Raw genomic sequence first — 11399 nt, forward strand, 5'->3', positions numbered from 1 at the left:
AGCAGGTCGAGGCTGCGGTGGCCGGGAGCGGCCACTGCACTCCAGTCTGGGTTGACAGAGTGAGACTCCAACTCAAAAAAAAAACCAAAAAACAAAAAAGAAGGATAGTGGCTAAGATTCAAGCATTTCTCATGAAGTATCTGAAATTGCCTTTCTCCTTACATAACAGATTTTTTTTCAAAGATATTATTTCTAGGGACACAAATCCTAAACATAATTTTGCTTTTAAATACGGATATTTTCTTTGCCTAATACCATCAGAATTAAGTTTATTTTTCCGTATTTCTACAGGTGACTTCAACTCTGCCACATCCGTTCCTACACCATCACCCCCTCCGCCTCCCCCACCACCCCTGCCTCCCCCTCCACCAGGGCTTCACCAAAGTATATCTGCTATTGATCTGATTAAAGAACGGAGAGAGAAAAAAGCCAGTGCTGGAAAGACTTTGGTTAAGAACAATCCAAAGAAGCCTGACATGCCAAATATGCTAGAGATCCTTAAAGATATGAACAGTGTAAAACTTCGATCAGTAAAGAGGTGAGGATACATTTAACTTCCTTCTTAAATCTCCATTTTTCTGTCTTGTAAAACCAAAATACCAGGCTTCTTGAGAAATTTGATTTTATAACATGACCACCATGAATAGTTTTTAGTTTAACAAAAGATGGGTCCCAGTGGTTTTAATACACAGTAGCTAAGGATTCGTAAAATAAACTAATAGTTTCAGGGTGGTGTTTTTAGTTTTCCCATTTCATTTAAATATCAGCCCTTTCACGTCTTGACTGTGATTGCTCATGCATTCATTCAGTAAAGGTATGCTGTGTGCCCACTAGGATAGCCACTAGACACTCAGGGAAGATGGCATCCTAATTGTCCTGAAGGAGAGCACAGTCAGTGTTCTGTCGGTGTAGTCAGTGGCTCTTTTTTGGCCTCTGGTGTGCTCTTATGTGGAGCCTTAACTCTAAGCTTCCACCTCACTGCTGGCAGTAATTACGAGGTCTGTGGAGTGGCTGTGATGCTAGGGTGGTGCTGTCAGGTCAGCAGCTGTCAGAACACTTCCCCAGAGGTCAGCATATTCACTTGACCCTGAGTTTCTGTTCACTTAAGGTCAGAGCAAGATGTAAAGCCCAAGCCAGTGGATGCTACTGACCCCGCTGCCCTCATAGCAGAGGCTCTGAAAAAGAAATTTGCTTATCGATATCGAAGTGATAGCCAAGATGAAGTTGAAAAAGGAGTTCCAAAGTCTGAATCAGAGGCTACCTCAGAGACAGTGTTGGTGAGTATTAGCCCAGGTTTCGTGCCTGTTAAGTGGGAGTTCACCCATTGCTGAGTACCTGTATTTTGCCAGTCATTCAGCCATATCCTCTGCAAGACTCAAAGGATTTAGTTCCTACTTGCATTGCAGCTAGCTGGGAAAAGGATAACATCTTCATTTAGCATTTATATTTTTATTTTTCTGGCCATAAAAGTAATAGTTGTGCATTTGGAAATATGAAGTTTGCAGAGGACCAAAAAGAAGAAAGCAAAAGTTAACCCCTGAGCTCACTGCTCAGCAATCCCAATGGTTTTTTTTGTTGTTTTTTTTTTAGTCGGAATCTCACTTACGGCCACTGCAGCCTCGACCTGCTGGGCTCAGGTGATCCTTCCGCCTCAGCCTTCCAGGTAGCTGAAATTACAAGCATGTGCCACCATACCCAGCTAATTTTTTGATTTATTGTAGAGATGAAGTTTTACCAAGTTGCCCAGGCTGATCTCAAACCTCTGGAATCAGGCAGTCCTCTGTCTCCACCTCCCAAAGTGCTGGGATTATAGGTGTGAGCCATCACGCCCAGCCCCAATGTTAAATTTTCTGTGCAGAGTTGTATTTTTTCTTCAGCATAATGAAGTGGAATTCAATATAACAGGCAGTCTGTACTTTGTGATACAGAAGTTAAGAGTAAAGCAGATCATTTTCTCAGTGTACCCTGTGTTTTCTGAAGAGGGTGAGATTTGACGTGGGCCTTGAAGGATGTGTATCATGTCATAGGTAGAGACTAGTATATTTCATGGAAGCTTTCAAATACTAATTTATACATTCCCTTTATGAACATTACTATCATGGGGGATATATATGCTTATCAATTTCAAAGAGGTAGATATCTCAGAAATTCTAGCACATTTTAAAGTCTTTACACATTGGAAACTACTCTTTCCCTTTACTCAGAGATGTAAAGTTGGACAAAACTAGAGTATTGTCAAAATGATTGTAGTTTTGTCTAGGAAGCAATTTGGCTATCTCTTTGCCTTTCATTATGTTATGCCGTTATAACACCCTGCAATTTTTTTTTTTTTAACCACCCTGCTATTTACAAAGCTTTTTTTGTTTTGTTTTGTTCTGAGGAGTCTCACTGTCGCCCAGGTTGGAGTGCAGTGGCATTCTCACGGCTACTGCAGCCTCGGCCTGCTGGGCTCAGGCCATCCTTCTGCCTCAGCCTTCCAAGTAGCTGGAGCTACAGGCACAAGTCACCATGCCCGGCTAATTTTTAATTTATTTATTGTAGAGATTAAGTCTCTCCAAGTTGCCCAGACTAGTCATGAACCCCTGGGCTCAGGCAATCCTCTCACCTCTGCCTCCCAAAGTGTTGGTATTACAGGTATGAGCCACCACACCCGGCTGTAAAGTTTTAATAACCAACAGCTGTTTGGTTTCTCATGCAGAATAGAACATGCAGCCTTCTGATCCAAGATTAGGTTAGGTAGGGGGCATATCATTACTGTTATTTGAACCAATATCATTATTTATGCTTTTTGTTTCTTTTTTAGTTTGGGCCACACATGTTGAAGACAACAGGAAAAATGAAGGCTTTAATTGAAAATGTATCAAACGCCTAACAGACAATGAGCTGCAAAAGACTATCCTGGTTTTGCTGTTGGTTTGTGAGGGCTAAGTTTGGCTAGTAGGAATCAACACTACTTAGGAAATACCAAACTTTAATATTCAGTGGTCTCCTTTTTAGCCTAATTAGAGGATTAATGAAAGCATGTAAGTCTGATCTTGCTTTTATGAGATAGTCAGTTTGGGAGCTCTTTATCACATACGTGTATTCTGACATGTTTTTAATGTGCAGCCAGGGTGTTCAGGTTTCCAGTCTTAAAAACATACAGATTTCAGAACATAGAACATTTGTGGATATTACTGCACATTTTAAATTCTTAACACTAATTTATCTGTACAAATGTTTTATATGCATCTATTTGGGTATAAAACAGTTGATGTAAAAATTAGTAATAAATGATGGCAATGAGGGTAGTTTTATCTTCGTTTCCAGTGATCATTTAGTATTCATTGATGGAACAGCTGGCATAACATAAGTTGTTGGAGTGAAATATTTGCCATTGGAATCTTCTTGCCTTGAGCACAACTTGCATCTTAGATTCTCTCTCACATTTTCTGGGAGCTGGGATTTGAGTAGGAACTGGTTGATGGTCACGTGACTTCAGTATAGACAGACTAGTTTCAATATAATTTCTCTTAATAATATGATAGCTAAAAAAGGAACACATTAATTCCAAATTAATTTGTTCAACAAACATTTATTGATCCCTAATTTACACAAGCCCTATGCTGAGCATAGGAACCAAGTAACCAGCTGATCATAACTTGGTTTCCCAGGAAGAGTTGTCTAAAGGGAGAGAATAATTGATAGTTATATTTCTCATTGTAAAAATATTGACACTTGTTTGAAAAAGATAGCTATTATTGGGAGTTTGGTTAATGTAAGTTTGCCATGAGGTAGTTCCACTCTCTATGTGCTGACAAACTGGGTCTGTGAGCTTTTACGAATCCTTATCAGACTCTTGGGACACATCATATCTGGAGAGGTGATGCTACTCCTATGAGTGACAAGTTGACCTTCCCGAGGTAACACCCAACTCTGCTCCCCTCGGACCCACAGTGTCCAATATGGTAGCCACTAGCCACATGTGGATATTGAGCCCTGAAATGTGACTAGTCTGGATTGAAATATCTGTTAAGTATATAATGCATATCAGATTTCAAAGACTTAGTACCAAAAAAAGAATGTAAAACATCTCAATAATAACTTACATCGACATTTTGAAATGACAGACTATTTTGGAATAAATATAATGTTATTAAAATTATGGTATTTTTTTTTTAATGTGGCTACTAGAAACCTGAAGATTACATATGTAGCTTGCATTCCATTTCTATTGGACATCATCCCTCTTCCATACAGACAACGACAATATGTTGACCGAAGTCTGCACTAAATCCCTTCTAATGAATTGGACCTGGAAAGCTAGAGGAGAGGCAGAGGGTACCTTTCTTACACTGATACCAGTCTAGTAGAAGTAAGTGGCCATTTCTTACTACTTTAAAAAGGCCAATGACAAATAAGTGCAACCAGTGTTTTAGTACTCATAAGAGCTGCTGATGTCTTATGCAGTTGTTCCCAATTGTGAGAACAAAAGGCTATGGAGTCAAAAGGCCTGGCTCAAAGCTGACATCTGCCCTGTGTTAGTCGGACTCTGAGCAAACCCTCAGCGGGCTTCAGCTTGCTCCCACATCCGGTGCAGACAGTAGATGAGCTCTGACTAAGGAAACATCCGATGAGTGAATGCAGGAGCCAAGGGTTTACTTTTGATTGCTCTGTAATTTAGCTTTGTGACTTGCAGGGGATTGAGTTATAAGATAAATATCAAAGATAACATGTGAAAAGATAGGTTTTTATTCATCAAAAGTTAACAGCAACAGGCACATATTAAAATGAGTATGGCAAAGCCGTTTACAAATGGCTTTACACTCAAGCTTTCTCCCAAGAAAATGGCTGTTGCAACAAACTGTAAACATAATTAATAAACAGTCTTTTACAGTAACGGGAAATACAAATGAACTAAAAGAAAGCACCGGTTTCTCTTAAAACTAGATTACAGTTGTGCTTACTATACATAAAACAATTTAAAACAAATTACAAAAGTGGAATGTTTTAAGTTTAAAATTAGTCCTTATATTTTGTCCTAGAAAACATCTGTTCACATCAAAAAGCCCATCAAAGGGTAACATTTCATCAAAGGGAGGGACAAGAAAACAATGCACTTTTTTCAAATCAAAACAAGAAGTTTGGTCACTTAGCTTTGTGCATAGTTTAAGGCAACTGGAGCAATCTGTTACAGCTTACCTACCTTCCCCTCCCCCAAGTGTGGCTGCTCGTTATGTCACATTCTAAAATAAATAAAAGCTTACATTTCAAATGTTTTCCCACATGGATAAACATAACACATGCACAGTCATACATGCACAAACATGCACGCAAACGCACATCCACACATTCACACACAGCATACCTCTCACTCACTGCAGCAAAAGGGACTTTAGTACCCTTGATCTGAAGGACACACTTCCCCATCCCACTTTATTTCAGATTGGCAAATACCCTGAGCTGATTATGGTGTTTTAAACATTCCATCTTTTTCTTGCATGTGCAGGTCAAGTGTACAGTAGTGAAAACAACATGCAATGTCTTCACTGCAGAATCATAATACAGCTAGGACATTGGTGTTCTTCCCCTCCCACCCCAAATTAAAAACTAATAGTTAAAAATAAATTGCACTGCCAAACAGCACTGGAGTGAAAGCCTGGCGGTACTCTATGATAAATGCTTAGTTTCCAGTGCACAAAGTAAAACTATAGCAAATGGGAGGCTTTGGTGGCATCCAAAGAAGAAAAAAAGGCAAACCAGGGGGGAAAGAGCTGCAGTCTAAGGTTTGATCTTAAAATTTTTTAGTGGTTCCTTCACAATCATGCTCCAAGGCAATTTAGAACCAATATTTTCAGAGTTGATTTGTAAACATTGAGTCTTGCCAGAGGCAGCAGAGGGGCACTTCACATTTCCTTTTTTCAGAGAACTTAGTGGAAGGTACAAGATACACATTGTTGCATCAGGCTGGTTAAATTCCAAGAGACTGCTGCTGGACGATTCAGTTCAAGTTTCATGGTTTGAAGAACAGATGCTTTGAAAAACTCGTGGCACTCCTCAAAATTTCCTGTTACTACTTCTGAATTTCCTCCTGCTAGGCTTTGCATGTTCAAGGTTTCACACGAAAGCCAAATTCATATTGCTATATGTTCAGGTCTTATAATTAAAAAGTAGGTTCCAATGATCCAACAGAGGAAATCCTGGAAATAAGTAATGCTGGCTGGCATCGTTCACTCGGGAACCTTGGCAGTCAAGAGTAAGTTCTCTCACCTCAAGACCCTATTTCACATTTCTAAAAACCTCTGGGAGGCAGTTTGTCCTCTGGTTCTGGGGGTTATGATAACCGATTTTCCTGAGGTATGAACTGTGAGTTCAACTCAAATGCAGCATTGGCATCCTCACTGCTGGACTGTTCTCTCTGCAGTCCCTTCCAGCTGGCTTTATTCAGCCCTACGTGTCCAAGCATTGTCTGGGATAGTCTTGTATTGGAAAATCTGGCCCATTCCGTAAATAAAGGCTCCACTAGGTAAGTCATAAAACCTTCAGAAAAGAAAAAAAGTTATTAATATATGTGCCGAAACTTTACATCTATACAGTGTTAACCTTCTCAAAGTCCTTATATTACCTAAATGTTATTTTTCACAAGACCCTAGTGTGTGTGTGTGTGTGTGTGTGTGTGTATGGGGAGGTGTATGTGTATACTTTACAGATCTCTGAATTGATTTTTCAAGTAACTCAGTGGAACCTCAAGTAAAAGTGAACTTTTCTGGATATTCCTCTCACCTGCACTACTTTCTTCTACTTAAGCAGACATGCAGTGACCATCACCTTCTCTGAGGACACTAGGGCATGACACAATTCGAGGGATAGTTCTAATGTGACAACTGGAGGCTAAGGAGGGGTCTCCCCCAGCACTGTGGGGGACACGGTCTGAACCGGAAGGAGGCAGTTTACTGCTTCATCCCCTCAAGGGTGGAAATCTTCACACCTGGTCATGACTACAACTGGTCATTTTACTTAAGAATTCATAAAGCCAAAACTCATGGTAAGAATAATTCAGTTTAAAAATAACAGATGACGTTAATTTTAAAAAATGTATTAAACACCCATTGTGTACTAGAAACCGATTTTATACACAATTCATATAATCTCCTTTAACTTTTTAAATTGCAGTCAGAAAAGGAAAATGAGCATTTTCAGGATTGTGTGCGTCTTTCTGTTTAATAGCACTCACTGCATAGTATATCTGATTTAATTATTTTTATTTTTATATATATATTTTTTGAGTCAAGGTCTCAAATCTGTTGCCCAGGCTGGAGTGCAATGGTATGATCATGGCTCATCACAGCCTCAAACTCCTGGGCCCAAGTGATCCTCCTGGTTCAGCCTCTGAGTAACTAGGACTATAGGCATGTGCCACCATGCCTGGCTAATTTTTAAATTTTATTTTATATTTAATAAGTAGGCCTCACTATGTTGCCCAGGCTGGCCTTGAACTCCTGGCCTCAAGCAGTCCTCCTGCCTTGGCCTCCTAAAAGTGCTGGGATTACAGGCATGAGCCACTATGCCCAGCCTTTATTTTTATTTTATTTTTGAGTAGAAGTTTCATTCTGTCATCCGGGCTGGAGTGCAGTGGCATACTCACAGCCATCGCAGCCTCAATCTGCTAGGCTCAGGTGATCCTTCCACTTTGGCCTTCCAAGTAGCTGGAACCACAGACATACACCAACATACCCAGCTAATTTTTTAAAACATTATTTATTTATTGAGAGACAAGTTCTTACCAAATTGCTCAGGCTGGTCTCAAACCCCTGGACTGAGGCAATCCTCTCAACTCCACCTCGCAAAGTGCTGGAATTATAGGTGTGAGCCACCATGTCCAGCTTGTGCCCAGCCTTTAAATAGTATCTTATACAAGGTTAAAAGAAGTCCCCTATAAAGCAGTTTACTGGGATGGGTTGGTGGCTCATGCCTGTAATTCTAGCACTTTGGGAAGCCAAGGTAAGAGAACAGCTTGAGATCCGCCTCCGCAACATAGTGAGACCTTATCTCAAAAAAAAAAAAAAAAAAAAGCTTATCAAAATCATATAGTGGGAAGAAATAAAATCTTACTCAGATTTTGATCTATTGCCGGGCTTGGTGGCTCAGCCTATAATCCCGTGCTTTGGGAGGCCGAGGTGAGTGAATTGCGTGAGCCCGCGGGTTCGAGACCCACTTGAGAGACCTCATCTCTACAATTAATAAAAAAAAATTAGCCAGGCATGGTAGCACGCATCTGTAGTTCCAGCTACTTGGAAGGCTGAGGCGGAAGGATCTCCGGAACCCAGCAGGTCGAGGCTGCGGTGGCCGGGAGCAGCCACTGCACTCCATTCTGGGCAACTGAGTGAGACTCCAACTCAAATGGTTGAATTTTTTGTACATGGTATCTGAAATAGTAATTATATCTGCAATCTGCAATAAAGCTTGCTTGCTTTCATTGATGCCTTCCCTCCACACATATTTACCAAGAACCTACTATGTGCCAGGCACTGTGCTAGGATGGCTGGGGATGCCGCCATAAGTAAGACAAGATCCCTGCCCTCGAGGAGCTTGGGTTCTGGTGAGGAGATAACGTAGAAAAGTGTCATTACGGTGAAAGAACACAGCAGCTTTTTGACAGCCGTCCTCACACCACCGTGCCATGCAGAGCCAGCCACCCAAAACCCTGTCTTTCCTACATGCCATGGTTAAGTCATTAAGCACCTTCGTTTTGTACTCAGAACCTTATTATCAGGTTTTACATGATTCATCCTATTTCATTCCTCCAATTGTTCCAACTGGTTGGGATCTTTGGGGATCTTGCCTCTAACATTCAACGAATTAGCTATCACTTCTGGCTCTATGTAACCCTGAAATTTCTTTTAGGTCTTAGGTACCTGATAAAAATAAACAGGCTAGAGCAATGAAACAGTCTCTCTCTCAAAGGGCAGGATTCTATTAATTAGCACTCAAGCACAGTTGTTAAACCGTTTGTAAATCCACTTAATTGTACTAGCCCCACAAGTCTCTACTTATCTTCACCGGTTTCAGAAGATGCTTTGTCAAATGCTTTCTCCTATCCAGGACATGATATTTTCTTGTTTAACAAAATTAGTATTCCTATCAAAGAAGGGACTGTATTAGTTAAATGACTTGTACTTAATGATTCTATACTGGGCAGTTTTTAAGATGCTGGGATTTGATGTCAAAAAGACCTGGACTTGAAGCCCACACAAACACCTGCTAACTGTGAAGTGGGCTAATTATCTGAAAAGGGGAATACTCAAGTGCTTGCCTCCTCAGGTTGCTATGAGCTATGATGAGTCAATAGATGTCCGCGTTCATGATTATTTATCCCTATCCCTCCGACAGTCCCTTCTAGATCTGTCCAGCAGTTACCAGATTGATAGTTTGAGATGAATGGTCAAAGGGTTCTAGCCTGTTTCCTTACAAAAATTTAATTGTTTATTTTTTTAGGGACAAGGTCTTGTTCTGTGGCCCAGGTTGGAGTGTTGTGGCATGATCATAGCTCACTGTAACTTTGAACTCCTGGGCTAAACTGATCTTCCCACCTCAGCTTTCCAGATAGTTAGGACTACAAGCACGCCACCATGCCCAGCTCTAATTTTTAAAAATTTTTGTAGAGATGGAATCTCACAGTGTTGACCAGGCAGGAAACTCCTGGCCTCAAAGCGATCCTCCCACTGCAGCCTCCCAAAGTGCTAGGATTTCAGGCGTGAGCCACCACACCTGGCCTAAAAATTAAACATTTTAAAACCTCATTTGCAAGTTAGCTCATTTCCTCAGACAAGAAAAATTTATTTAAAGTAACTACCTGTTTACCTACCTTCGATTTAATACTCTTTTGCCCATTTTTCATCTATTCTTCTGCATTTGAAGATTATTTTTGAAGATTATTCTACTTGAGACTCAAATGTCTTACTATCCTCCCAAAGAAAAGTGTCCTGGCTGGACACAGTAGCTCAAGCCTGTAATCCCTGAGTCCAAAGGGTTCGAGACAAGCCTGGGCAATATACAGAGACCTTGTCTCTACAATAAATCCAAAAAATTAACTGGGCATGGTAGTGCACGCCTGTAGTTCCAGCTACTTGGAAGGCTGAGGGGGAAGGATCGCCTGAGCCCAGCAGGTAGAGGCTGTGGTGGCTGTGAGTGTGCTACTGCACACCAGCCTGGGTGACAGAGTGAGACTCCAATTTAAAAAAAAAGAGAAAAAGAACAGTGTCTGGCTACCCTCGGCAATCCTGGCCAACCTGAGCGCTCAGAGATTTGGCACACTTGCACACTTCTGAAGTCTGGGCCATACTCTTCTGCATGCTCTTCATTTCTCTACCTCTCCCTCTGCAGTCAAATCAGTCACTGCCCGTTTTCTTCCACATGAGGATCCTTTGCACTTACAATGTGAGACGACACTTTTGAATTTCTGATCCCACAGCACAGTCCTCCTTTCAGAGTATTATGTCACAGTACTGTGCTATCTTCTGACTTTCTAGAAATCTTATCTTTCTGAAGTTTGGGTACACACTTCACTGTGTTCAATCTAATCCTCAAAGGCCCTACTCAACACAGCTACAGAAATTACACTCCTCCTTCAATTCCGTGTTGAGTTACCTCCCCCTCTACTCCCTAAACCCCAGTCCACTAAATCCTTGTCAGTGCTTCCTGTGCTTTCCTGCAACAAACTGCACGTGCATCAATCACAGAACATTTCTAACACTTTCTATTATGGACATTACTTCACTCTGCAAATAGTTCTCAAATGCCTCCTGCTTGCTTCCAGGTGGGCGAGGCAAGACTATGAGAGAGACAAATCAGTGCTTTGTAGTCTGGAAGAGGTGACTGACTGCCTGAAGAGAGTGGAGGGCTGCTTCTCAAGAAGTGACATTTGAGCTGGGTCTTCCAGAAAAAGAAGTCTATTAGGCAGATGGAAAGGACAAGCAAGGTGCAGAGACTGGAGGAGCAACATGGATTTAGGAAACACTCAAGTATCCCAAGGTGCTTGTATGAAAGTGAGAGGGAAGTGGGAGGAAGCTGACTGAAGAGAACTCAAGCTGGATGACAAGAGGCCTGTACAGGACACTGGAGAGTCAGATTTAATCAACAGGCAGTGCTAGATAAGAAGGCAGCAATGGAAGCTGGTCTTCACATCATGATCAGGAGCAGTGGGCTACCAATCTACTTTTAAATAGCAGCCTAGAAGCCAGGCTCGGTGGCTCAGCCTGTAATCCCCCGCCTTTGGGAGGCTGAGGTGAGTGGATTGCCTGAGCCCGCGGGTTCGAGACCCGCCTGGGCAGCAAGACCTCATCTCTACAATAAATCAAAAAATCAGTCGGGCGTGGTAGCGCATGCCTGTAGTTCCAGCTACTCGGAAGGCTGAGGTGGAG

The 11399-nt window shown here is 41.5% G+C and overlaps 2 protein-coding genes across 4 annotated transcripts in view; one reads left to right on the forward strand and one right to left on the reverse strand.

The window, feature by feature from the left end:
* The window catches only part of MTFR1 (mitochondrial fission regulator 1), a 57963-nt gene extending 53822 nt beyond the window's left edge, over positions 1-4141 (forward strand). The window contains exons 6-8 of the mRNA XM_008066884.2: positions 292-538; positions 1109-1277; positions 2804-4141. Coding sequence (XP_008065075.1) covers positions 292-538; positions 1109-1277; positions 2804-2872 — 485 coding nt within the window. The 3' untranslated portion in view covers positions 2873-4141. The remainder of the gene's footprint in view (positions 1-291; positions 539-1108; positions 1278-2803) is intronic.
* A 569-nt stretch (positions 4142-4710) lies between these two features.
* PDE7A (phosphodiesterase 7A) overlaps positions 4711-11399 on the reverse strand; it is a 134304-nt gene continuing 127615 nt past the window's right edge. For all 3 annotated transcript variants that reach the window (XM_021717026.1, XM_008066885.2, XM_021717025.1), the window contains one exon: positions 4711-6519. In XM_021717026.1, the coding sequence (XP_021572701.1) occupies positions 6314-6519 (206 nt within the window). In that variant the 3' untranslated portion in view covers positions 4711-6313. The remainder of the gene's footprint in view (positions 6520-11399) is intronic.

Source organism: Carlito syrichta, unplaced genomic scaffold, assembly GCF_000164805.1.
Source record: "Carlito syrichta isolate Samal-C Ts95f unplaced genomic scaffold, Tarsius_syrichta-2.0.1 Scaffold309186, whole genome shotgun sequence".
Lineage (NCBI taxonomy): Eukaryota > Metazoa > Chordata > Mammalia > Primates > Tarsiidae > Carlito > Carlito syrichta.